This window comes from Argentina anserina, chromosome 6, assembly GCF_933775445.1.
Source record: "Argentina anserina chromosome 6, drPotAnse1.1, whole genome shotgun sequence".
Lineage (NCBI taxonomy): Eukaryota > Viridiplantae > Streptophyta > Magnoliopsida > Rosales > Rosaceae > Argentina > Argentina anserina.
The window spans coordinates 8,179,645-8,205,422 of NC_065877.1; the positions used below are offsets into that span (position 1 = coordinate 8,179,645).

Genomic DNA, 25,778 nt, shown 5'->3' on the forward strand with positions numbered 1-25,778 from the left:
GTTTGTATCACATCTATACGGACTACACCATCATTCTTGATCAAATAGAAGAGTAGACTAGTTTTCATACGCAAATGGATCTCAATTTTGTGAGCAATGTAGTCAACAATTTGCGCCCCCCCCCCCCCCCCCCCCCCCCCCCGCCAAGGGATCCAATGGGTGGCCAAAATGCAAAATGCATATAAAAAGCCACAACATTCCTCATTCCTTTCCCCCAACTCCCAATTTACTCTATATAAACTGCAAAGTGAAAGTCGATCCAAAGCATAAGCACACGATCCCATTATGGAACTAGAAACCACCACCACAACCATCATGGCTGCTCTGGCCGCCCTCACACCTCCCCAACTCTCCGATCTCACCCACACCCTCCTCTCCCTCTCCCACCACCACCGCCGCCGCATCTCCTCTCTACTTTCCTCTCACATCCTATTTTCACTCACTCTCCGCCACCTCAACTCCCTCTCCCTCCACCACAAGACCATCCTCATCGCCCGCCACGTTATCTCCTCCCTCCATCACCTCGCCCTCCATTTCCAGCCAGCCGCCAACGCCCCACCGCCACGAGTCAAGCTGAGAGACCTCGACGCCGTGCTACTCCTACTCTTGCTCTGCGAGGTCCACCAGCACGACCCGGACGCCCTCCAAGCCCCAACCGCGAAATGGCGGGAAGTAGTCGGCAAGTTCTACTGCGACACCATGTTAACTGTTTCCGGCATCGGGGACCATAATGCGTCGGTCTTGGTTACTTACGTTGAAATGCTGACGAGGTGTTTGAGGTTCGTTAGTGCGATGGGGAGCTGTAGTTTTGGCGGGAAGGCTGGGAGGGAAGTGGCGGCGTCAAAAGCGGTGGTGGTGGCACTGCCGTCCGTGGAGGTGAGAAGTGGTGGCGCTGGCCCCAAGGAATGCGTGATATGCAAGGAAGAGATGGCGGAGAACAGAGATGTATGCGAGCTGCCGTGCCGGCATTTGTTTCATTGGGTGTGTATATTGCGGTGGCTGAGCAAGAGGAACACGTGTCCCTGCTGCCGGTTTAGGCTTCCGACCGATGATGAGTACGGGGAGATCCAGCGGCTCTGGGAGGTTTTGGTTAGTGTCAGTTCTGACTTCTGAGAAGGGTTTAGTTTCGGCTTAGTGTAGTAATATTTAGAGGCGATCGTGGCCATAAAACTTGTAGTATCTCTCACATTATGTACGAGTACATATGCAATTTAGTGTTGTTTAACATTAAGCACGGGAAATTGTAGAATTGGCCGGTTGGAATATATTCCGATGGCCGGGCCTGACTGAAGTCGGGCCTAAATCTTAATCATGAACAATTGATGTTAATTATGAAGTGTACAAGTGTGAAGATTAGATGGGTCGTCGAGAAGGGGGGTCGATCAATACTGAGATGAGGATGTATTGTATGGATGTGATGAACGGGCTGTAGGGAATCACACATAGTAATTGATTTTGACTCGTGTGGTTTAGAATGTAGTATGGATTGTATGGGAAAGCAGATATTTTAGGCAGGATTAAATGAATTGATTCATTGTCATAATATAATGTTGCAATTAGTTCTGGACTTCTGGCCAATTGATGATGACTCGATGAGTCTTTATATTGTGGTAGACGTGTGAGGATAATCAAAGCCAGTAGATGCAAGTATTGCAACATGACATGATTAATATCATCTGTTTTTAATGGGAATAGATTGTATTTTCAAGCTAAATGCTGAATTTTGCTCTGAACCGGAAAAGTTTTGTAGCTAACAGTAAGTGAAAACGAATCAAAAACACCATGATTTTGTTGTAACTACAAATTGTACGGTGATCTTCAACGATGCAAATGGTTCGATTCCAAAAACTTCTTTGGGCACCATTTGTCATCTGAAGCAACTCACATTAAAGCCCAATAAGAATCAGGAAAGCCCACAGAAGGTTGGTCCCTGTCCTACTTGACTACCGAGTACCGAAGCCCTCTCTTGATTTACAAGTCGCATGACACAAGTCACACAACACAATAATGCTCGGTGTGTGTCTTGCAAGATTTTTTAAGCACTTTCATATGTTTTGAATTGTAATACATATTCATATAGATACAGTGAAACCCGTGAAACATGATTAAAAATTAAAATGTTAAGTTGTTATGTGTATATAACAAAGGTTTACGAAATCTAAAGTTCTTATCAATTTGTTTTACTATTGACTGCAAATATTAGAGGAAATTAAAATGTTAAATATTATGTTGGCTATCATAAAATCAACCCTTGCGTGTGTCATGTTGAGCAAGTTGTATCGATTTTAATTTTACTGACTTCCTTCTGATTAAAATCATATGACTTTAATGCTTACATCATAAATCATATAATACATGTAATTAATCTAAGTTAATAGCTGTTTCGGAACTTACCTCGGGCATATGATAGCTACCTATTTACTTATGATGTGACCAACTATCTGCTTGGAGTTTGGATTGTACTACCTAGTCTTTTACATCTCCTAATTTTAGGTCTAAAATACTCAGTCTATATGCATTAGTTTCAGCATTTAATCACTAATTGGGTGTGTGTTAGAACCAACATCTTTTAATGAAGACCTCGTACGAGTCTCCATATTTCACATTCCTCACTGTAGCTCAATCAAAATCTAATAAATTATTTCTTTGTTTCGGAACCTTTATGCAGCGGTGCTTGAGAAACTTTACAACACACTTCAATGTCGTAGTGGACGTCCCAGAATCTATGTGTTTCAGCAATATCTTTCTTTTATTAGAACCCTAGCCTGAAACATGACCAAGGCGCAAGGCAAAGGTTGAGCCTTAACTATGGGTCTCGACTCTTGACAGTACAATTACTAATCACCTAGTCAGATACTCAGTCTTTCAACTAGCAGATCCATCCGCCTAGCTCTAACTAAACAATGAAACAAGCTTCACATAATCACAGCAACAAAGAATAAGGTCGCAAAAGTACAGAACCAAGTGAGCTGCATATAAGTTGGTTGATTGAGTTTTAGATTTTGTTTTCCTCTTTGTTAGCTTTTATATGCAGTGTAACGGTGGGGCAAAAGATATTTTTAGTATGCCCGTGTCCGGCTCTCCTCATTGTCTATGTTGTATACTTGTGAGTTTGGGATGTAGCCTCTTAGTTGCTGGATAAAAGCTTATTTCCAGTTTGTGATTGACTTCTTGTAATTGATAGCTATCTTGTACCTAAGTTTGTTTTAAGGGGTATTTCATTATACACTCAATTTTCTAACTCCATTTTAAACTAAACCCACTTATATTTTACGCTAAACTATTAGGTTTTATTTTAAGAAAAATTGCATAAATTGCCACAATTTAAATTTGTAAACATGTATAAGTCAACTTTCAAAAATAATGTCATCATTAAATACCTTAATTGTAGATCTTTTTATTTGTCCCTTTTTAATTGTAATTTCATTAAATTTGTATGGAGTTTTCCTAATTGAAATGTTTTAATATATTTTGTTTTCGGTAATCTAAACTTTCTAATTTAAAGGTAATTAAATGTTTTGTCTTATTTGCCTAACTAAAAGCTTCATTTAATTTCTATTTTACTTACCTATATATTAGGATTATTCTATCGTCAACTTATTTATGAGGTATATATATATATATATATATATATATATATATTCTATCATTGCGAGTTAACAATGACTATTCAATAGGTATATGGTCATTAGACTATTTTTCTTTGTATGATATATACCTGAATAATACATTTTTTGTTGAAGATTTATTTGTTCTCTTTGTTAGATTACTTACTATATTATACCTATAAATTGAGAGAATACCATCTTACATATAGGTTAAATTTGATCCTCACTTACATAGTTACATATTAGCTATTTTGTAGGTAAAGTATGAATTTCAGAGCTTATTTTCCTATTATGCAATTGATATGAATCATATGAGAATAGACCTAACAAGAGAAGAAAAAAATCAAAGCACAAAAAACATACCTTATAAGTAGACATTTTTGACATACGTAGAAGCTAAGTGAAAGCATAATCACAAAAAGCTTTGTGCCAATTCCTTGATCTAATCACTAATCCTTTTATTTTTTTTCAAAACTCTTGTTCTTTATAGACACAAGAAATAAGTATTGTATGCATGTTTGCCTCCTACTATTTCTTACAAGAAAGACGAACATTCAGTTATGGTAAAATCAAGATAAATTGATATTTGAGCTTCATATTTTAAATTCAAATCAATGATAAGAAAAAAAAGTGAATTTCAATTACAATCAGTAACTACAATCAAGGTAATTTTTTGTCTGATGTTAAAAGGGTAAAATAGTCAATTAAAAGTTCATATTAGGTGTAGATTAAATAAAATTATAAGTGTGGGTTTAGTTTAAAAGGAGGACTCCAATATTGAGCTTATATCTAATTCTCTCTTGTTTTAATAAATTTGGTTTTCGTGTCTTCTCAAAAAAAAGAAAGTGAGCTGCATATATATAAATATATGCAATGGAACACAGAGGGAAGAAATTCCATTAATCAATTTAACAAATCATTTTTCCGCCAGGCAATAAAGTCACAAAAATAACAGGAGGAGTCTGTAGCAAACAATTAATGAGGTACTTATAGTAAGAGGACATAATAGATTTCTGTCTTGGGAGAATGTTTCCAAAAAAATAATTGATTATTGACCCCTCCTAGTTTTCCAAATTGGATTTTTGAATCATGACAAACTTGGTGCCAATTGCCAAACCCAGGCCCTACTCACAAAAACAGAAGGGGCCAGTTGATGATATTGAGTGTGCTTAAAGCTCTGGCATGTTCATGTTGCATAGTCAATAGGGATTTGGAGCTTGTTTAGTAGAAACATTGATGGCTCATGATCAAATAAGAGTAGCTTAGTCATTTCTCTGAAGTGCAGAGCAAGCCTATTTTGAAACCGTTAATTAAAACAGTACCAGTGTGTTCCATATCTACTGGTTTGGAGATTGAGTGGTTTGTTTCTTTATACAAAAGCTTTCAAAATTAGGGATGACATATAATGGCAACCTGGCCACACTGCTTGAATTGTAGGATGGTGCTGCCTTAGCTGGCTATATCTTACTCCAAATTGATTACTTTCCCCATTATAAAACTAGTAACATGCTTCATTAATATTCAGTGATTCACGTTACGTTCTTCTTTTGGTTAGAAATACAATAATTTTTACACGACCCAAAGTATGTTGGGTAGATCTGGAGGGTTACTTTATGAAAGAAATCATGCTGCTGCTAACTTTCTTAGGATATATATTTGAAAATCAGATTGATTGAGTATAAGATAATCTTCGAAAAATCCGTCGTAGACGTACTCACGATGAACCGTGGACCCTTAAAACGCATCAAGGGTAAATTGAAAATCACGTATGTGATTGGTTTTTCAAATTATTAAGCACTCATGACATTGTTGTGTATGTGATTTTATACTATCTGATGCCTTCAATGTGAGCAAACAACACAGTGAAAATCAACCTTAAAGAGCTACATTTTCTTTGACAGTAGCATATAATATGTTCATCATCATTTGGAGCAACGTTTCATTATTCTAATGAATAATTTGTGAGATACTCAAGAATCAGGCAGATAGATCAGAAAGAAAAATTAATTGAGAAATAAGCATAATGAAACATTCATTTGCAGCAACTGCATTGTTTAATATTCACCACTATGTTCCAATTCATCAGCACCTATTTCTAAACCACATACACACACTCTTTTAGTCCTTATGCCATTGTTAAGTCAGAAACAGAAAAACTATATACAATGGCAGATAATATGAACAAAAATGAACAATAAGGGTAGAGTAAAAAAACAATTAGGGTAGAGAAAGACAATTCAAATAAAAATCACGTGACAGTACCAGCCATAAGTAGCTGCTGCATCAAACTATACATACATCTCAGTTTTCTGATGTGATCCCTTAATTTCAAATTTCGAATTTTGAATCCCACTCCTATATATTAATAATTTGCATCTAAAGCTGGATATAAATAAATGCACTGAAACACTGGATGGTCCTCACTTCACAGTAGCTTTGTCCTCCTCCATGTAATTTTTTGATAAACTAGCCAGATAAAATAACCTGAATAGTGAAAACACTAATCAGCTGGAACGTCAAACTATAGAACTTTTGCTAATATTAAGTTTAAATCTTTGCATTGCCAAAGAGTTCGAGCCAAATTTGGGGAGACGTCCCATTTTATGAGTGAGGACCAAGAATGGGGTATAGTTTAGGTGGAACTTTTTATAAAGTAGTCAATTGCGTGATGCCAGGAAAACTAAGTAAATGATTGTGTAGAAAGTAGAAACTAACATAGGCTCTTCTTATTAATGATTATGTATAGTTGAAAATATTTCAGTAAAAAGAAACTAGATCACAGATAATAATTTTCAAAAAAAGAAGTTCGTCACTGTTACCAGCGTGACTATTAAGTACAGACAGGCAGTGTTTTTGCTGTCCATGAGTATTCATTCACCACCTGGTGGGTTAGGAAATTGTCCAAAGCTCTGTTCTTGGTTTTCTAAACATCGACAGAAGCAGCTTTACCTTTGCACTAGTATACATTGTCCACCCAGAAAAAGGAAAATTTTCCAATTTCTCCAAACTTCTATGCAGCATTGTGTGAGTTTTATATGATCTGAAAAAGGGTACTCAAGTTTAAGATCAAGAGTTTGCTGCAGTGCAAGACCAAGAAGAATGACAATGATTGGTGCTGGCAAGGATGATGGGAATTTGAGGTGGGTTCTTTCTCTCTTACTCACTCACTTACAGTGACTCACTCACTGTCTCACATACACAAATCATTGAAGATTGTGCATAATGCCATAGTGTTTTGATTCAGTGATAGGAAAATGGAGGGAGATGAAGGTATGAGGACCTTGGAGTGCCTAAGAGGAAGACTACTGGCAGAGAGGCAAGCTTCAAGAGTAGCAAAGGAGGATGCAGAATTAATGGGCAAGAAGGTAATTGTTTTTCAAGCTATCCCTCTCAATCCTACTTGCTAAGTTGAATCTAGAGTTTGTATAACTGATTCTTAGTTAAATGCTTTAAAATAATGTTGGGTTGTGATGACAGTTGATAGAGCTACAAAACAAGCTGAAAGAAGAGATACAATTGAAGAACAAAGCTGAAAAGAAGCTGAAATTCTTGAAAAGAAAGCTTGAATCTTTGAAACATTCTATTTCAGTTGAATCAGACCAGTCATGTTCCTCAGAACAGAGTGTAACATCTAGAAGGCAATCCACAAGTACTTCATGCTCCAATAATCCAGAAGACAATGAGCCCAAGTCCACAGTCAAAGACTCAGAATTCTTAGGAAAATCAAGTCAAAATCAAGTAGCAAAGTCCACCCCATCTGAGAAAAGCCATGAAAGTGATCCTTTCACTGATGACCATTCAACTGCTCAATGTTCTAGTCCTGATTCCAGTTCCACTTCTAGCTTAGAATTTCCTTCCCCAGAATACACAATTCATAAATCTGAAGATTCAAAGGGCGATGAGCATATTAGGTATGTAATTCCAGTCAGGGCACCATTGCACCAGCTTTTAGCCAACTCTTAGTTACTAATTGATGTGTTACATGTCATTTTGTTACTCATTATATATAAATAAGGTCCTGAGTGAGCTCAAGTAAATCACATCGATTGGGATTGATATGTTGGGATAAAAGTTGGTGCCTCTGCCATTATTGAATTTGAATAATGCATGTATTCAGAAAAAACTTCATTTTCCATGATGAGTAGTTTGCTTAGTATAGCTAATAAGATTATATATTGTAATTTTTTCGGTTACTCAAACTTAAAGTCTTCAATGGAACAGACTGAGATTGATAATGAGAATGGGGATTTGGATTATGTTGATAACAAACTTGTATTGGTTCCTTTGAGTATGCCTGCTGCTACCTCTCACAGCAGTACAACTGACCTGAAGCCAATTAATGCAAGTGTTCGAGAAGTTCTTGATGTTCTGATGAATATCAGGGAAAAACTTCAATGCTCAATGGAGAAAAGGCACATGAGTAGAGTAACTGGCCCAACTCATCAAACTTAAACATGCAAGTGGCAGTTAACAACAATGTGATTACAATCAAATTCTTTTTGGATAATCTAGTTCTACAATTGAATATATGATACATTGTATAAGAAAGAGCAGTGTTTGGATGGATAAATATTTGTGGATGAGTAATAAAAGTGATTGGGGTGTGCATAATTTACTCACAGAGAGCATGTGAGTTGTGGGGTTTTTTTTCCCCTGATAATGCTTTTGTTTGGGTCCCAAGTTTTGGCCACATTCTTGTTTGGTTTGTATCTGCCTGTGTGGCTTGCTTTGAATGTGATTGAATTTTTTAGGGGTGGTTCGATATTATGGCTTGATCCTTGTGACCCTCAGATTATAATGATGACTTTTGGCTTCGGCCTAGCTCTTTACACTTTTCTTGGCAAGAAAATATGATCGGATGACCTGATCTGGTCTTTGACAGAGGTGGTTCTGCAGTTGCTATATATTCTGTTAATTAAAGCTCTTAAATTTATTGGTCAAGTCATTGAACCAGAAATCCTGGAGTTATACCATTTTTGAAGCTATATAATCAACAAGGTTCAATCAGTGTCTAGATTTGCCTATATAGGAATCAAGCATTGATAAACCCTAGAAGTGCATCCTTCTGGTGTGGCTTGCAGTTCAGTCTGTGCTTAGTTTGGATTTACATGCAGGACCATCACATGCTCTAGTGCGCACATAAAATGCAATTTTGCTAGTGCATATATATATATATATATATATATATATATATAAAGAGGTGCACAAAGGTAATGTAAAAAAAAAAAACATATAATTTTGTGTCAGGATTCAGGAATAAAGAAAAAAAATTCTTCTAGGTGAGTATAAGAATCTCCCAAATGAAACACTACAAGCATGTATTATAATATAATAATCATGATCTCTTTCTTCTTTGTTCATCAGGTGAGTTCTAGTTGGAAGCTTCAAGCTTAACATGGTTAGAACTTAGATTTAGCTAAATGGATGCTTCAATCTAACACTAACGAATAATTCCAGATGAAAGGGGTGAGGAAACACAATTTTCCGGTGGCGGGTAGGTCTACCAAGTGAAGAACCGCTCTGATTTTTCTTCACCAATAAGATGTGCAGTAGTATCTTAATATTCTGGAAACCGTAGCTGTTGAAGTTAGGCTCTAGGAATTTCGCTTGCTTGACCATTAGGAGTTTACCTTCTTTTTTTCTTTTTTTGTAAGAGCAGAATGTTTGGTGAATTGCCTCGAATCAACTTAGGCAAGAAATGACACAACAATAACCTTAGAGCAAATGGATAACATGCATTACCTTTGCCTTTTTAAATTTTCTCAATCAAATCAAGATAATTGATAATTTCTTCATTTCCTCCATGAAATCGAAGCGGACAAATTCATCCAAGCCTCACGCCTATTTTAGTCATGCGCATTTCACAAGTCTACCTATTGTGAATGATTATGTTTAGCTCAGTTTGATCATCCCTTGGAATCATACTGAATTCAATGCGCTCCACCTCTAGCACCACTATGAGAAAGAAATGCCGCTCATATACGCAAAACTGGGCAAGCAACACCCACAAAGTTATTGCTGAATCGATTAGTGAAGTCGATTATTTCTATCACAAGCTTCTTTTTCAGCAGTAAGAGAATTACACAGTATTTGAAAGAGGTCCATGGAAAGTCCTTATCAATGGCCATGAGTTTTGCCCTTATTGTAGTCACACAAAGTAAAGCAGCAGCACTACTGTGACAGTGTGACTGGTCACTGCTGATAAAACTTTGGGCTAATGCTTGCCATATATTGTTGAGGCATGCACCACTATCAAACTCTTGGAAGCAAGAAGTGAATTTGCAAAGAAACCCTTCCAGGTTGCCATTAATAAGTCGGTGCAAACATGCATTTCTAGCTAGCTAATCTACCATTGTTGGTGGTAAATTGTAGTTCGTTCTCGTGAGCTACACACGAGCAACGGTCCTCTCTTTCTCGTGATGACAAGAAAACCCGAACAAACAATTGTATATCAAACTTCTGATCTAATCTTTTTGGTAATTGATGATTGTATATCTATTACGTGCATGTAAATTGAGATTACGACGTCAAGGATAACACAAAATCATCCATCTAAGCTCCTGGTCGCTCATTGAGTGCAACCGTTAATTTGTTGTTATTGCTGATAGTAATTGGTTGTACGTGTCAAGGCATCATTTCGATCTTGTGTGTTATCTCATCTCTAATTATTGATGTATACAAATTCTACTCGATATATATAGGCTGCTAGAATCATTCGAATTAATTTTCCCATTGTAATTAATTCTCAGCACACGCGTAGCACCCATATCTAGTTTTCTCCGTGGATACCAAACTTGAACAGTTGTTCTTCGTTAATACAATGTTTCTCCATCCATGCATGTATGAAGCTCCTCCATCACAAAACAGGTTGTGAATTTATGACCTCCATCATGTGAATTATTTCAAATAACTTCTGTGTTACAGCTAATCTAATCTGCAATAATGCATGCATGATTTTCACATAAATCATACACCATAAACGTACGCGTGTTAAGGTAATTGGTCATCATTTATAGGCTTAATTGGTAAAATAACACATGCTGTTCTGCTTCTTTTGAGCTCCCTCAGGGCCTCAACTAAAGTGATTGATGGGAGACTGGGAGTGATGGGAGATCCACTATGGCTGGAGGTTGAAGATAGACATCGAATTTAGGTACTCCCACTAAAACCTGAAATTAACTGGTAGTCAAAATATGACCAATTCTTCTACGTGTGTTTTAACCTGAAGAGTGAAGACTAGCTTCATACCGATTACCGAATGAGAAAGTGAACCGTAAAAACTTTTTTACCGCGTTTGCTCAAAAAAAGGTTACCGCGTTGCCAAAATACTAACAGAGATTAAGATTAAGATGAGAAATTGGTGCCTAAACTGGTGGGTTTTGCCTAATAAAGGCCATGCAAGCTCAAAATATCAACCAATGGAATATGGTAAGCTCTAACAAAACTACCATCTCTTTCTTTCTCTCTCACAAAAACCAAACAAAGATGAGAGAAGATCAAAAACAATGTCAGAGTTTGTAGCTCAGAGCTTGTTATTTTTTCCTATCTTGGATCTCATCTGACATAATTTCTGAAGATCTTGTGCCCCCAGAAACTCCAAAACCCTTTTCTCTTATCCAGTGTTTCCCTGGATCACTCTGATCAGAGACCAAGCTCTGCCATTTTCAAGTCTCTATGTGCTTTTACAGCTAACCCTGCTCCTATATGAGATGGCAAGCATGGAAGAGCCAAACGTATTTAACCCGATTTCAAGATACACAGAACCAGCAGGCCTCCATATTCTCTGAACTCCATATTTATAATCTTGTTTTTTGGTCCCTATCATATACACACATTTTGTGACTTGACTTGAGCCCATACCCTTTTGGTTTCTATCTGCGTTTTGTTCATATTAATGGTGTCTGGATTGTTCTATAAACTTGAATATGGAGCTGTGGATTTGATAAACAAGAAAGTACTGGAGCTGAGTTTGAGCACTTGTCCTCCTAATCCAATTCTCGTTCTTCATGTTGGCTTTATGAACTTTTTGATTGCCGGGTCATTTGGATGATACAGAGAGGTTTGCTTAAAATGATTGTACCCTGTTGGAGGCCATCTGTGGATGAAGATGGTGGTCGACGGGGTGGTGAAGCTAGTGGACGTGTTGAAGGGTTGTTGTGGTACAAGGACTTGGGCTGCCATGCTTGGGGGGCATTCTCAATGGCAGTGATCCAAGCCAATAGTACTTTGGAGGATCAAAGCCGTCTCGAATCCGGGTTTCTGGGTTCAAACAAATCCGGTCCTCAGGGGACCTTTGTCGGAATATACGACGGACATGGAGGCCCCGAGGCTTCACGATTTGTTAACAACAATCTTTTCAGCAATCTCCAGAGTATGTTTTTTCTTTATTTAACTCTTTTGTCAGCTTAATGCTTTGTAATAGTGTAGAGCTTGTGTTCCTATATGTTCAGCACTTTGCATACACTAGCATATTAAATTCTTAAATTGTCTAGCTGAATTTGTAATCTTAGTCTCGCAGTTATGCATCGCAAGTTCACAACATAGCTCATTGAGAGACTATAGATTATGCTGATTAAAATTTATGTGTTGACAGGAATTGCATCAGAACATCGAAGCATGTCCGAACATGTTATTCGGAAGGCGTTTTTGGCCACGGAGGAGAACTTCCTCTCTGTTGTGAAGAAGCAGTGGCTAACTAAGCCGCAGATTGCATCTGCAGGAACGTGTTGTTTGGTCGGAATAGTGTGTAATGGACTTTTATACACAGCAAATGTCGGTGACTCCAGGCTGGTTCTAGGGAAACTAGAAAGGGCAACTAGGGAAGTCATAGCTATTCAGTTGTCTACAGAGCACAATGCAAGTTTAGAATCAGTGAGACAGGAACTCAAGACTACTCATTCCCATGATCCACAGATTGTGGTGTTGAGACACAAAGTTTGGCGCGTCAAGGGCCTCATACAGGTACTGGCACGTAACATGTTCTGCATATTTCCATCACTTCAATCTATTTCATTGAAGATGACTGCAAGTTTTGACGTGATAAGATCTCTACCACTTAATATATCAACTCAGAAACACTTACATGTACACTCTGACTCTCTGAGTTGGAGCTACTGCTTCAACTCATTTTAGTTTTACATGACTTAAAAAGGGCCTGTAAACTGTGAATCTCTTCAGATGTGAGTCGTGACAATTGAGGATCTTCAGAGTTTAAATATGTCGACGATTTCCCGGCCAGATAATCAAGTGTTGAGCGGCAACACTAGCATGTTTCATACGAACTAAAATAGAATGTCCTATGCAGGTTTCAAGATCCATTGGTGATGCATATCTAAAGAGGCCGGAGTTCAACAGAGAACCTCTACTACCCAAGTTTAGGTTACCGGATCCTGAATTCCTCAAACCAATCCTGAGTCCAGATCCATCCATATCGGTACTCAAACTCCAACCAGAAGATCAGTTTGTCATATTTGCTTCTGATGGTCTTTGGGAGCATCTTAGCAACCAGGAGGCTGTCGACATTGTCAGCAATAACCCGCGCAGGGTAAGAATCAAAAGGAGGAAACTGACATGGTGCATAGTTAGGCATTTAAAGGAGAGCTTAAGACTAATGAGCCATTTCATACTTGTTCTGCAGGGGATCGCCAGGAAACTTATAGAGGCTGCACTACAAGAAGCAGCAAAGAAAAGGGAAGTGAGGTTCGCCGACCTGAAAAAGATTGAGCGAGGAGTGAGACGACATTTTCACGACGACATCAGTGTAGTGGTAGTGTTCCTGGATCACAATCAGTCGAAACATGGAACCTCTGCTCGCAAATCTAATATTTCAGTTACACCCAACTTCTGAATCAGGCTAACCCCTGCATCCTCCTGGTACTGTATTGTAAACTGTGGAAGACTTGATGGCCAGTTGAAAAATGTAATATAGGGCCACGTTATTTCTTAGCTACTATGGCTGAAAAATGCTCTTCAAAGAAGATCAAGTGTTTGAAAAATCAGAGGGATGAAGCTCAACCAAATTGGGAGTCTACATCCCCAAATGGTTTATGTTACTGCACATAGGACTCGGAATTGTAGACATTGTTTACTTCCTCTACCTTGTAATCTAAAATTCAAATGTTAGGTTACTCTTGGTAGTGCTAAATCATAAGAAGAAACGCCTTTGCTTGGTAACCAAAAGCACATAAAATTGCAACACAAGCTCCAATCACTATTTTCCATTTGATACAGCATGCGCATGACTTGGATACCCCAACAGCAATATTCCCAACACCCCAAAGTTTCTAAATGCAAATTTTCTTCTTGTTTGCACGAACATGGCAGGAGAAGAAAAAAAATGGAAAGCGAAAGAAACTCTATTGAACTTTTGAGGGAATTGAGGCTGAAACCATTGGAACAAAACCCAAAATGCTAAACTCATCAAGGAATTAGTAACAGAGAACAACTAGCCACTCCACATGGAAATAAAAAAGGGATTTATGTTTTAAGATGCATTCAAATGTAGAATCCATGGACCGTCAACCACTCATCATTACGTAAATGACAATAGATTAACAAAAATATTTTAAGAAAAAGATAGATGATCAGTGAACAAAACCAACACTATATGATTCCCTTTTATAAAAAAAAAGAGTCACAGGTCCTTCATCCACATACAGATGGATGTCCTTACATTTTCCAGTGAAAGCTTCACATACAATATATAGCACTTACAAAGTATCAGAGAGTACAATCCTTTCCCAAAATCCTACCTGTGCACATGTCACCCAGCGAAGCTTATGAAAATCCACAACGACCTTCAAAGAGGTCACTTACCTCAAATCAACAACCAAGAATATCTCAAATTCCAGTAATACAATCTAGGGAACGGTTCCAACTTTTGCATTTATCTGAAAAAACTAATATGTGATAATTACCTTTAACTTTTGAAACCATCTTGGGCATCCTTCTCATGACACAGCGTTGGACAATACTACTCAACATAACATGGTTATACCTCTCATCTGACTGAAACATATATCTATTACCAAATAAAAAAAACTAAGAACTTAGAACCACAAGCAAAACAGATAAAAAATAACCAAAAAAAAAAGTCCAGATACATAATAATACTACATTACTCAAACTAGAAATCTGCCTCCCTTACAGCTGATACTATCAACTGCTTGACCCTTTTTTTTTCTTTTGGTTTATAAATTCCACTATATCCTACCATTAACAGTTTATGACTCAACTAAACAGGTTGTAACATTGATTACCATTCATCAGATTATGTAGACTCACTCAGATAACCAACTTAGTACTACTGTTCAACACTGCATCATGAGTATGCGACCATAAACAATAACGAGCAGTTGTCCTTGGGTCAATAGTAGCTACCCAACAGTTGCCATAAAATCCCGATGATTAATGATTTCCCCCTAGGTTGTATTCTGAATTCAAGACATTCTTGGTAGATTTCAAGGTATGCTAACACTAAGCAGGTAGTTCTCCATTACCAAATCCAGCATGAATCAAAGCTCCTCCTTGCCGCCAAAGTTTTCTCACCGACTTGTAGAAGATATCTATCTAGATGGAAAATGCATCACCTGATAACCCATGCAATCAGAAGTAGGTACAGGAAGGAAGCCTCAAGGGAATCACATAATGTCAGAACCCTAAACCTGCCAAAGAGATAAGAAAGTGTAAATAAAAAACGATATGGAAATGCATAAAATAATACAAAAAAGGGCATGAAATATTTAAGCAAAATTAACTTACAAAGACAAATCTACTAACTAAAAAGAAAGGAAGCTTCCTTTCATGCCTTTCCAACAGCACCACCTGCAATAGTTGCCTTCTAATATCAAAGAAAAGAGATCAGCAAACCAGTAGCAGATTTTTTTTAGAAGAACCAGTACCAGAGTTGGGAAAGAAAACACTCATATTTTAGGTATTCAGAGTCACAACGAAACAGTACAATATCTTACCGGCTCAATATTTCCCTTGTCATTCATTTGAGAGAGAGAAGCTCCAGCACCATTTGAAAACCTGAAAAGAGGGAACATTTAGTATCAAGAGTTGACAGAATACTTTAAACAAATCACAAGAGAACAATATGCACATTACACCTTCATCTAACTACACATGATCAACTGATATATCAATAAAATATGTTGAAGCCTTGCAGTAACACATACCTAAGTGATCTTGCCTTCCTTTTTTCTTCTTCCTGAGGGTCAGGTTTAGGAGCAGTCTTAGAACCAGGGGCAAATCGGGCCAGTCGAGCTTTCTTCCTTGCATCCTCATCACTTGCCACAGGTGGAGCAGCAATCCCAAACCTAATAAAGAAAAAAGACAGGTCAGTAAAGATGAATAGAACCAACTGTATGATACTGCTTTAATAAAAGCCACAGACCTCTCAGCTCTAGCCTTCCTCTTCAGGTCCTCTGACTTTTTGGATCCATCTGATGCAGGCGATGTAGAAACAGTACCAAATCTGCCACAATATCAGACAATGTGTTCAGAAACTCAATTCTCAATATGAAAAATAAAGCTAAGTAAACATAACATCACGTAAAATCACCATGAATGTCAAAAAAAAAAAACTACTCGCAATTTCAACCATGCCAGTTCACTACTCTCCAAACCCCAAACGCTCAATACAGAAGGCTTTTTTTTAACACTCCAACCACTAAAGATTCAGCCTTTCGCAGTCACGACCAGACCATAGATACACACAAGAACCTATACAACACGGTAATCTACTGTTTGTTGAGAATCAAAGCATCAAGTGTAAGCATCATTGACCTATTTCCAAATCGAGATCGACTACTTCGATTCTAATCTTGACAGCTCAAACGCATAATTTATGAATTAACCTACTTCCAATCCACATAAAAATAGTCCGAATCAGTATCAACTAGCATTAATATCCCTATTAAGTGATAATCACTCACATGTATATGAAATAAAACAAACAATTACTCATAATCCCAATCTCAATAAGCCTGAAATACCCTAACCCTAAAATTCACCGGAAAAATCAATGAATGCAAATCCATACCTTTCAGCTCGGGAATTGCGCTTCTCTTCTTCGGTGAGCTGCACAGATATACCAAACCTCTCGGCGCGGCGCATCTTCTTCTCAGTAGCAGAGGCCGGAGCAGAGCCATCCTCAGCGGCCGGAGCGGTCTTCGGATCCTCGGAGTCGGCCTTGGACCCGTTCTCAGCTGAGTCGACGGCGGAGGGAGGGGCAGTAGCGGCGGGAGTCTCGGTGGGAGGGTCGACGGGTAGATCTGCGGCGGCAGGGGGGTCTGCGGCTTTGGTGGGGTTTTCGACGGCGGGGGTGGTGTCGGTGGGTTTCTGGGTATCGGTGGTGGCCATTAGGATTAGGTTTACGGTGGGATTCGGAGGTTGCGTGGATCGGGAGAGAGAGGAGGTCCGCTTGGTGTGAGGTTAGGTTGCGAAGGTGGAAGTGACTCGTGGACGGTGGGGTGGTACTATTTATATTAGGGACTGCCAGCATCAATCGTGTGATTTTCGGAGATATTTTCCTGGACTTTTACATGTAATTGGTTTCGGCAATTTTCATTTTATGATCGGTACCGGGCTAATATTCCACTCTCAATCAAGGGTAATTTAGTTTCGATATTTCAACACGACCCAATAATTGTACATACCGTCGATCCCTCGATTTGTTTCAGAAAAGTCTGTCTATTTTGCAGGGGTATTTCCGTCTCTTATTCATATCAGCTTGAGGCTCCTCATCCAGAGCCCTCACAAATTACTCCAATGTGTGATGTCTCCAATAACATGCTCCTAATCTTTTGGAGATTTGGATACTCCAATGACCTGGCAACCCCAATATCCTTGCACCAACCATGGAATACAACAAGCTCATCAATTTGCTTAGCAGCACCGGCAAAAACATCAAATGCCTTCACATAATCAGAATACTCCATATTGAAAAACTTGTCAAAGAAACCTACCAAAACCTCGCATATATACGCATGCAACTGAAAGCTCCCTCTCACACCTCCATAAGATGAGGAGGTCTCATCCCTCATCCATTATAATCGTCGAAAGTTCTCGACCGCCTCAGTGGCCTCACCCCCTCCCCCTTTCTCATACTCTCTAGCCTCTCCTCCATATTCATACTTCGGCGGCAGAGACTGGTAAGTTTCGAACTGCTGCTGTCCCTCAAAGTAGACCCTAGGCCCCTTGCCGGAGTAGAACCAATGCCATTCTTATGCTCGAAGATCATCAAACCAAGGAATATAGACGACCTGCCGCACTATAATTTGGAGAGACATAAATACCCCTACAAAAAAATTTGATTAAACATAGGGGTTGACAACATGTACGATTATTGGGCCGTGTTCGACACGTCATGCGCGGTTTTAAAATTATTGAAACCAAATTACTCTTAATTTAGAGTGAGATATTTGTTAAGTACCGTTATTAAAATTTTCATATTTTTTTTAGAAAAAACTTCTTAATTGGTTTTTGATAAAATTCACATACCTAACCAACATATTCAAATGAAATGTTGGAAACCAATAAATACTCACAAGGAAATAGTGCTCTCAAAAGAATGACTAAACTCAACTACAAAGTTAGCCTCCCGTGAACATGCTTAAAATATTATTGAGTATAAGATGTATTAATTGTTGCAATATGGTTTAACTATCACGTCATCTGATTATACTTGTACCCATGTATAAGGTTGTTATAAATTCTAAAGTTTTATGTGAACAATTTAGCTCCTAAAATATGCAAACAGTTTGAGATTTTAACGACTTGACCTTGTTGTATTTATTTGTTACATTTATTGGCTGTATTTTTGAACAACCAATTAGGCCAACAGAACATGCTTGTTGTCACTGAAAACGTGCTTGTAATTTCGTTCGGCGACTAGAAATTGTTGTATGAACAGTAAAATCAAGAGTACACTAGTAGCTCGGAATTGTTTCACAAAAAAGTTACCAGGTTTCAGAATCTGGACATGTAAATTTCTCCCTCTCTCACAGCATGGCCATTTATTCTGAAAACAAAGAAGATAAAAGACCATTATGCTACTCCTCTTCTTCCTCTTCCCAATCCCCATTTGAATTTTTCCTCCTCCTCCCTCTCAGCCACTATGGGCGTCGCTTCCGTCATCCACGCCGGCGTCCACATCCCCCTCAATTTCAACTCCGACCTTCCCAGAGTCTCTTCACTCTCCCCAGCCCCCAAGTGCAGCAGACCTAACTCCATTCACCACCTCGCTCTCCGCCTCCGTACAGTTTGGCAGTCCGTGCCAATTGTGTGCGCTAGAGCCACTGAGCAGGACGATGATGTTTCCACTTCAGGTAACTCCACCATTTCCGAGTTTCATCTAACCGAAAATCGCTATTTTTCAATTTAATTAATGGATCATATGTGGTTCAAATGATCATTTCAATTTGATTTTTGTAGAAAGTGAGAGGATTGATTCTCAGTCATATGATGGCAATAGTAATGTGGACGGTTCTCATACTTCTACTCCGGATAAATCGAAGGGAGCTGAAGCTTATGTTACTTCTGTAAGAACGGTAGCTTTTTGGGTGAGCATCTCTTGTCTTAGTTGGAAGTGTTTGTGTTTGAGGTTTCTGATCAATGTTTGATCTTACTTGTCTTTAGGTGTGTGCTGCGGTTGCATTTGGAGTTGGTGTGGGTTTTAAAGACGGCGTTGGCAAGGCGACTGAGTTTTTCGCGGGGTATGATGAAACATATAGTTTATGATCTTGTTAGTAAGCTGATTGAAAGCTGAAAACATATCTAATGTCTAAGCCAAAGTAATAGAGAACAAGCGCTTTGATCTAGTGTAACATGTTTGTCGTTGACTCTACTTGTTACATCATTTGCTGCATATACTGAATAACGGGACCTTTCAGGTACTTATTGGAGCAAAGCTTGTCAGTGGACAATCTCTTTGTGTTTGTTCTGATTTTCAAGTACTTCAAAGTTCCCCTTACGTATCAGCTTCTAAGTTATCCTCTTAGAATTCTATTTTGTGGTGCATATTTCCTCACAATTTCTTTGTGGATATTGATTTCGAATGAATTGTGATATGTTTGCTCTGTTTAACTACAGGGTCGTGTTCTTTCATACGGTATTGATGGTGCGATCATCTTTAGGTTGGTACTGATACTCCTCGGAGCAGTTACACTTCAGGTAAATATATCTCACATGAGTCACCGAGTGTGTGATTACCCATCTGTGCCGCTTTCCTGTTTGTGTTACTCTCTCTGAGATCTCGTGCTGTGTTGTTGATCTAGAGGCTTGAGGCAGTAAATCTTTTCCTTGCTGCTATACTACTTTACTCTTCCTTCAAGGTATATATTCTTTGCTCCGAGAATGATGATATTTGGTATCTGAGATTATTTTTTGAGTTCACGGTCCAATTTTGCACTTACAGACTAGAGTCTGCTTGAAGATTCAATTAAGATTGTGCTAGTTGACTCAGGGGTTCATGGTTCTGTAAACCTACTATACTTTTCAATTTACTTTTATATGGTCTTGCATGCCAAAAATGAGGAGTAAACTGATTTTTCTGATACTTTCTGTCACTTTATGATCGTATATTTGTAATATCCCTGCTCAATATATTGCGTGTCTATTTTTTTCATTAGAGAATTGCTGATGTAGGTTCTCAGAATGTTTATTTTGTTGTTCTAGTTATTTTCCACTGAAGAAGATGACACTGATCTATCTGACAACTTTGTTGTCAAGACATGCCAGAAATTCATCCCAGTCACTGGTAAGATTTGGCTGTGTACATCTTTCATTAGTTTTCTGAACATGTGCCAGTATGCAAATAAATGTTAACTCTGGCCATAGTCAAGGAGGCAAAATGTAGACTTGCAGGAGTATTCAATTTGTTAATCTAATTTTACTACTATTATTTAGCAGAACAGTAAAGTTTAGAAATTCCTACAAAGAGCAGTGTTCGCTTTAAACATGGCTTCCTAGACAGGCAATATTTAATCGTTCTGCTCCTGCTTATTATTAATATAAGTAATATCGAGTTTGAATTAAGCTTGATCAAGACATGAATTATCCCCAAGGGCCCCAACAAACTCAAAAGAATCTAATTGGGATATAACCTAATTGCTTATAGAAGTATAGATTACAGTTTGCAGCATTCTATTTTTCCACTGAGCCCGTAATGTTGATGTGTATTTATGTTTGAATATTGCAGCTAGTTATGATAGCGATCAATTTTTTACAATTCAAGAGGGTGTGCGTAAGGTAAATTGATTAGATATTCTATGGATACTATATTTTATTGAACAGCATAGTGAGAAATTGTTGAATTGCATAGACTATTTTACAAGCCACCATTTTTGTCTTCTTTACTGTTATCAGTTTATGTGTTAAATATGGGTAATTGATCTCTAACAGGTGTCAAACATTTTGGGCAGGCCACACCTTTGCTTCTCACGGTAGCAGTTATTGAGCTCAGAAATATAGCATTCACTGTACGATCTCTTAATCTATCAATAAAGTCATGCATTATGCACATCTCTAAAATTGTATATTTTGGCATTGCAACTTATCTTTATAATGTAAATGAAATTGATATTTCACTCTATTATAGGTCGACTCCATACCAGCAGTTTTTGGCATTACGCAAGATCCTTTCATAGTTTTCTCTTCTAATTTTTTTGCAATTGTAGGTAATATAAGATAAATCAACCCTATTTCTGGATAAAATAAATCTAAGTTTGTGTTAAACTTTTACATATTCCTATCCACATGAGCAGAAAATGATTCTGCTACTATTTCTTTCTAATGTAGGTTTAAGGTCACTTTACACACTCATTTTCTGAAGGTATGGCTGACTTGGAGTATTTACAGGTACACACTCATTTCTGGTGCTTTCTAGTTTCTGCACAATATGTGCTATGAGGCTTCCTGCTTATTAATGTCATTTATCTCAATCATCACAGACCCTGTTACTCTGCTATATGCCTACTTAAAAATGAGATAATATAAAGACGTGGTCACTTCATTTGATCCCACCTAAATTACTGTGGAATTGTATCTTCCTTTGAATTTCTAATAATTTTCTATAAAAAGTGACAAGATTTTTCGCTCTTTTGATTCTTTTATTTCAGCCGGAAATTGGTGTTGTTCTGGGCTTTATTGGGTGTAAAATGATCCTGGATTATTTCGATGGGTTTTTCATGCTCTATTGTCTTTATACATAATCTTCAGTTCTTCACTATATCCATAGCTTAGTTTCTCAACTCTCTGACAGGGTTCCACATATCAACGGAGGTGTCTCTTGGTTTTGTAGCTACAAGTCTTAGTGCTGGGGTGCTATTAAGTCTAATGAAGAAATCTGACTAGCTCAATAAGTAATTCAAGCTCAAAGCAGGTAAGTATTTTATATTTGCATGCCTTTTCCAACTAGCAATTGCAATTGCAGCATTTGTTGTCATTAACTTTCAGTGAGGATAGATAACAGAATTTTAGTAAGGATTCACTAGATAGTTTGAATTTAGATTAATATCATTTGATGCTAGAGAGTAACCTTTAATCAATTGTGATAAATTTGGTCAAGAAAAGGGTTTTGTTGAGGGTCTGTCTCGAAGTGGAGAGAATAAAATTGAAATGTAGCTCTATGATTTTGAGTCTTTTGACATAACAAGTAATGCCATTCTTCTTGTGATAGTATAAGTAATACATCGATGGGAAACATGTGAGGCAGAAGCTCGAAGGAAGTCTTTGCCGTGGAGTGATGCAGCACTGAAAAAGTCCTCTTCATTCAACAAGGCTGTATCATCAATTGATTACTCATAAGCTGACTGAGGTCTGAAAAGAAATTGGCTCTCATTTGCTTGTAGTGAGAAATAAAGGAATGGGAAAAAAATCCCTTAGCTTCATGTGTATAGTAGCAATTTATACAGTATTTTTTATCAAAAAAATAAAATAAAATGATACAACTTCAATGGCAGCAACATCGACATGTTACAACATCCGTCCATGTATAAGGTCTTGCTCTTTCTTCAAGTTCTATAGCTGTTGGTACTGATTCCATTCTGAGTTTACTGCTCCGACGACAGCAAAACACTCTTCCAGGAATTTCCCTTAAATATGTGATCCTTCTACGTCTTACAAACTCATAAGTTGTTTGATTGGTCAGAATAAGAAGGCTGAAAAAGTAGGAGGGGGAAAAACAAGAGCCAAATCGACAAGGTAATCAACAGCACAACCATGATTGCATTCTTCCACCAAGCACTTGATACATTACTGTTCAGGTATGTTACATATTGGATGAAAGTCCAGAGGCACAGTCCAGTCTCTTCAAATATGTACCACCAAAACTTAAGACAATTATCCACACCAATGCATGTTCCAAGCCAAACACAGTGGTGATCAAACTGAAGAACATATTATAGAACGAGAATCTGAAAACAAATAAGAATGCAGACACGTGTACAAATAAAATGTAATTTTTTAATAATCAAGCGTGAGGTTATAATCTTTGTGAACTCCTCTGATTCTATCTCCGTGTGTAACTTGGCTCAAGGGTGACGTGCACTTGATCTTGAGAATTTGAATTTGGATTTGGACTTGATGAAGAACGAGTTGTAGAACGGGAATCTGAAAACAAATAAGAATGCAGACACGTGTACAAATAAAATGTAATTTATTGATAATCAAGCGTGAGGTTACAATCTTTGTGAACTCCTCTGATTCTATCTACATGTGTAACTTGGCTCAAGGGTAACGTGCACTTGATATTGAGAATTTGAGTTTGGATTTGGATTTGATGAAGAACGAGCAATTTGATAACTTGATGATTCTTCGTGGACTTGAGTTTTGAATTGAATTTGATGAAAATGAGTGATTTGGTAGCTTGATGATTCTTCGTGGACTTGAGAAACTTTGGGATTTCTCGAGAGTGATCTTGCTCTCTCTTGTGTTGAAGTCGATGTAGGGGTCCTTCTCTTGAGCTCTAGTACCTCTTCTCTTGCTCAAGTGATTTTCTCTCTTCTTCTCAAGTCCACGAAAAATCATCAAGCTACCAAATCGCTTGTTCTTCATCAAATCCAAATCCAAACTCAAGTCCACGAAGAATCATCAAGCTATCAAATTGCTCGTTCTTCATTCAATCCAAATCCAAACTCAAATTCTCAAGATCAAGTGCACGTCACCCTTAAACCAAGTTACACACGGAGATAGAATCAGAAGAGTTCACAAAGATTGTAACCTCATGCTTGATTATCAATAAATTATATTTTATTTGTACACATGTATGCATTCTTATTTGTTTTCAGATTCCTGTTCTACAAATTGGCACGCTCAGTGGGACTTTTTTGGCCTCTCATCTCATTCTCCGAAGAAATCTTCAAATTCATTTATGCGATGGCTTCCAGAACAACCAAGCCGTTCCATCGACGAAATCCAAGTCCACAACCGCGAGGTCAAGCAGAGAGGCTGAGCCGGTCAAGAAATCCAAACAAACATTCTCTAAATCAAAGAGTGAACTGATTGGCCTTGTCACTCGAAAGCGTGGCTAGAGCTCAACCCACGGCATTTATGACACTTGCTAGTAAGACTCGTCAACCAATCATCACCTTGGAGAGCTTAGGAGCAATAGAGCATGCCTCTCAAAGTGGGAAGAAGCAAGTGTCAAAAGAGAATGAGCCAAAAGAGAAATCTCTTCTATCTGTTCATGGTGATGCCCCTATCTTGGAAGACGTTTTCTCTGATGACGAATCGAGCACGGCATCATACCATGGAAGTCCCAAAGAAGATGGCGATGACTTTCATTCTATGGCGCATGAGTCCTCTTCTAACAATGCGCAGGTTTTGGTGACGGGGACATCCATAATCGAGGAGCAATTTTCCAATCTGTTGGAGATGGTTGAAAAGCTCACATGAACGGTTGAATAAAAGGACGTGCAAATCGCTGAGCTTTATAACAAGTTGGAAGATCACGATGATGAGAACTCCACCAAAGGGTCGCCTGGCAGGAGCAAAGTAAATGAAAAGGGAGAAACGTCCAAGAACAATGATGACTCGCTTGGTTCCTTGTCACTCCAGCAATTGCAGGACATCATCACCAACTCAATTTGGGCTCAATATGGAGGTCTTTCTCGTGACTTCCTCACTTACTCCAAACCTTACACTAAGAGGATCGATAGCTTAAGGATGCCGATAGGGTATCAACCACCAAAGTTCCAACAATTTTAAGGTAAAGGGAACCCAAAGCAACACGTTGCCCACTTTGTGGAGACTTCCAGTAACGCCGGGACAGAATGAGATCACCTTGTCAAGCAGTTTGTTCGCTCGTTGAATGGAAATGTCTTTGAGTGGTACATAGACTTAGAGCCGGAGTATGTTGACAATTGGGACCAGATGGAGCGTGAGTTCCTCAATCGATTTTATAGTACAAGGCGGACTGTGAGCATGATGGAGCTAACTAGCACGAAGCAACGAAATGATGAACCCTCGATCGACTACATCAATATATGGCGCTTACTTAGCCTTGATTGCAAGGACCGACTATCAGAGGTGTCGGCCGTTGAAATGTGCATCCAAGACATGCACTTTGATTTGCTATACATCTTGCAAGGAATCCAGCCGGCTTGTTCTTTTGAAGAGTTGGCTACTCGAGCCCACGACATGGAGCTAAGCTTGGCAAGTCATAAGAGAAAAAATGAGTCCATGGTTGACCAACGAAAAGACAAAGTCTTCGGAAGCAAATTTGACAAGGTTGTGAAGAAGCCTTCCAAAGAATCAATGGTCATCAATACTGCACCGGTTAAGATCTCTACGCGGGATAAGAAGGAGTTCAATAAGGTGAAACCTCCTCAAACCTACGATAGGAGTAAACGCACGTTGAAGGAGATGATGTCAAATTCACCGATTGCCCGACCAAGTCATAAGAAATCACCTCCATGACGGGAGGAGAATGCACGATGACGTTTTGAGACGAAAGTCGTTCCATATTTATGGAAGCTTCTTCGCCAGAACTTGTCAATAGAGCACTTGCCTACAAAAAACCGAATGTCACTTCAATGGCCACTTGAATCAACGACGCATAGTCTCGAATATATATAATCAAATGAACGGTACATTATGAACACACTCCCGCATGTTTCATAGGGCAACGTAATTAAGAGTGCATGACCTAACTAAGTAAACAGAAAA

At 38.4% G+C, this 25,778-nt stretch overlaps 4 protein-coding genes and 1 pseudogene across 5 annotated transcripts; 4 read left to right on the forward strand and 1 right to left on the reverse strand.

The window, feature by feature from the left end:
* Positions 1-285: 285 nt before the first annotated feature.
* Positions 286-1,273, forward strand: LOC126800076 (E3 ubiquitin-protein ligase SGR9, amyloplastic). The gene has a single exon (XM_050527356.1). It carries the CDS (start codon positions 286-288, stop codon positions 1,111-1,113), a length of 828 nt encoding a protein of 275 aa, XP_050383313.1. The 3' UTR covers positions 1,114-1,273.
* Positions 1,274-6,479: 5,206 nt separating this feature from the next.
* LOC126799928 (uncharacterized) lies at positions 6,480-7,757 on the forward strand. The gene is made up of 3 exons (XM_050527191.1): positions 6,480-6,748; positions 6,853-6,973; positions 7,086-7,757. The coding sequence occupies exons 1-3, from the start codon at positions 6,708-6,710 to the stop codon at positions 7,569-7,571; spliced, it is 648 nt and encodes a 215-aa protein (XP_050383148.1). The 5' UTR covers positions 6,480-6,707; the 3' UTR covers positions 7,572-7,757.
* Positions 7,758-11,006: 3,249 nt separating this feature from the next.
* LOC126797578 (probable protein phosphatase 2C 38) lies at positions 11,007-13,489 on the forward strand (annotated as a pseudogene).
* A 766-nt stretch (positions 13,490-14,255) lies between these two features.
* Positions 14,256-17,176, reverse strand: LOC126797826 (protein MODIFIER OF SNC1 11). 2 transcript variants are annotated; one of them, XM_050524556.1, is made up of 6 exons: positions 16,654-17,176; positions 16,006-16,086; positions 15,788-15,928; positions 15,578-15,638; positions 15,369-15,444; positions 14,256-15,271 (listed from the first exon to the last, which is right to left on the reverse strand). In XM_050524556.1, the coding sequence occupies exons 1-5, from the start codon at positions 16,971-16,973 to the stop codon at positions 15,409-15,411; spliced, it is 639 nt and encodes a 212-aa protein (XP_050380513.1). In that variant the 5' UTR covers positions 16,974-17,176; the 3' UTR covers positions 14,256-15,271; positions 15,369-15,408. The 2 variants fall into 2 exon arrangements, with proteins under 2 accessions (XP_050380513.1, XP_050380512.1); XM_050524555.1 differs by having other exon boundaries at positions 15,369-15,447.
* Positions 17,177-18,675: 1,499 nt separating this feature from the next.
* Positions 18,676-22,576, forward strand: LOC126798154 (thylakoid membrane protein TERC, chloroplastic). Its single transcript, XM_050525011.1, is given in 15 exon segments — positions 18,676-18,940; positions 19,047-19,174; positions 19,251-19,327; positions 19,505-19,587; positions 19,699-19,784; positions 19,889-19,945; positions 20,289-20,370; positions 20,812-20,861; positions 21,035-21,091; positions 21,211-21,289; positions 21,411-21,436; positions 21,438-21,470; positions 21,731-21,787; positions 21,873-21,993; positions 22,291-22,576. Coding segments are annotated over 14 exon segments (1,119 nt in total). The 5' UTR covers positions 18,676-18,729; the 3' UTR covers positions 21,966-21,993; positions 22,291-22,576.
* The last annotated feature ends 3,202 nt before the right edge of the window (positions 22,577-25,778 follow it).

Bases quoted from the DNA above. Each gene is read 5' to 3' on its own strand.
- LOC126800076 (XM_050527356.1), top strand. From the start codon at position 286: ATGGAACTAGAAACCACCACCACAACCATCATGGCTGCTCTGGCCGCC.
- LOC126799928 (XM_050527191.1), top strand. From the start codon at position 6,708: ATGACAATGATTGGTGCTGGCAAGGATGATGGGAATTTGAG. The intron at 6,749-6,852 runs GTGGGTTCTTTC...GTTTTGATTCAG, and splicing joins AAGGATGATGGGAATTTGAG to TGATAGGAAAATGGAGGGAG. The intron at 6,974-7,085 runs GTAATTGTTTTT...TTGTGATGACAG, and splicing joins CAGAATTAATGGGCAAGAAG to TTGATAGAGCTACAAAACAA.
- LOC126797826 (XM_050524555.1), bottom strand. From the start codon at position 16,973: ATGGCCACCACCGATACCCAGAAACCCACCGACACCACCCCCGCCGTC. The intron at 15,639-15,787 runs GTATGTGTTACT...CCCTCTTTTCAG, and splicing joins AGGAAGGCAAGATCACTTAG to GTTTTCAAATGGTGCTGGAG. The intron at 15,448-15,577 runs GTAAGATATTGT...CTTTGATATTAG, and splicing joins ACAAGGGAAATATTGAGCCG to AAGGCAACTATTGCAGGTGG.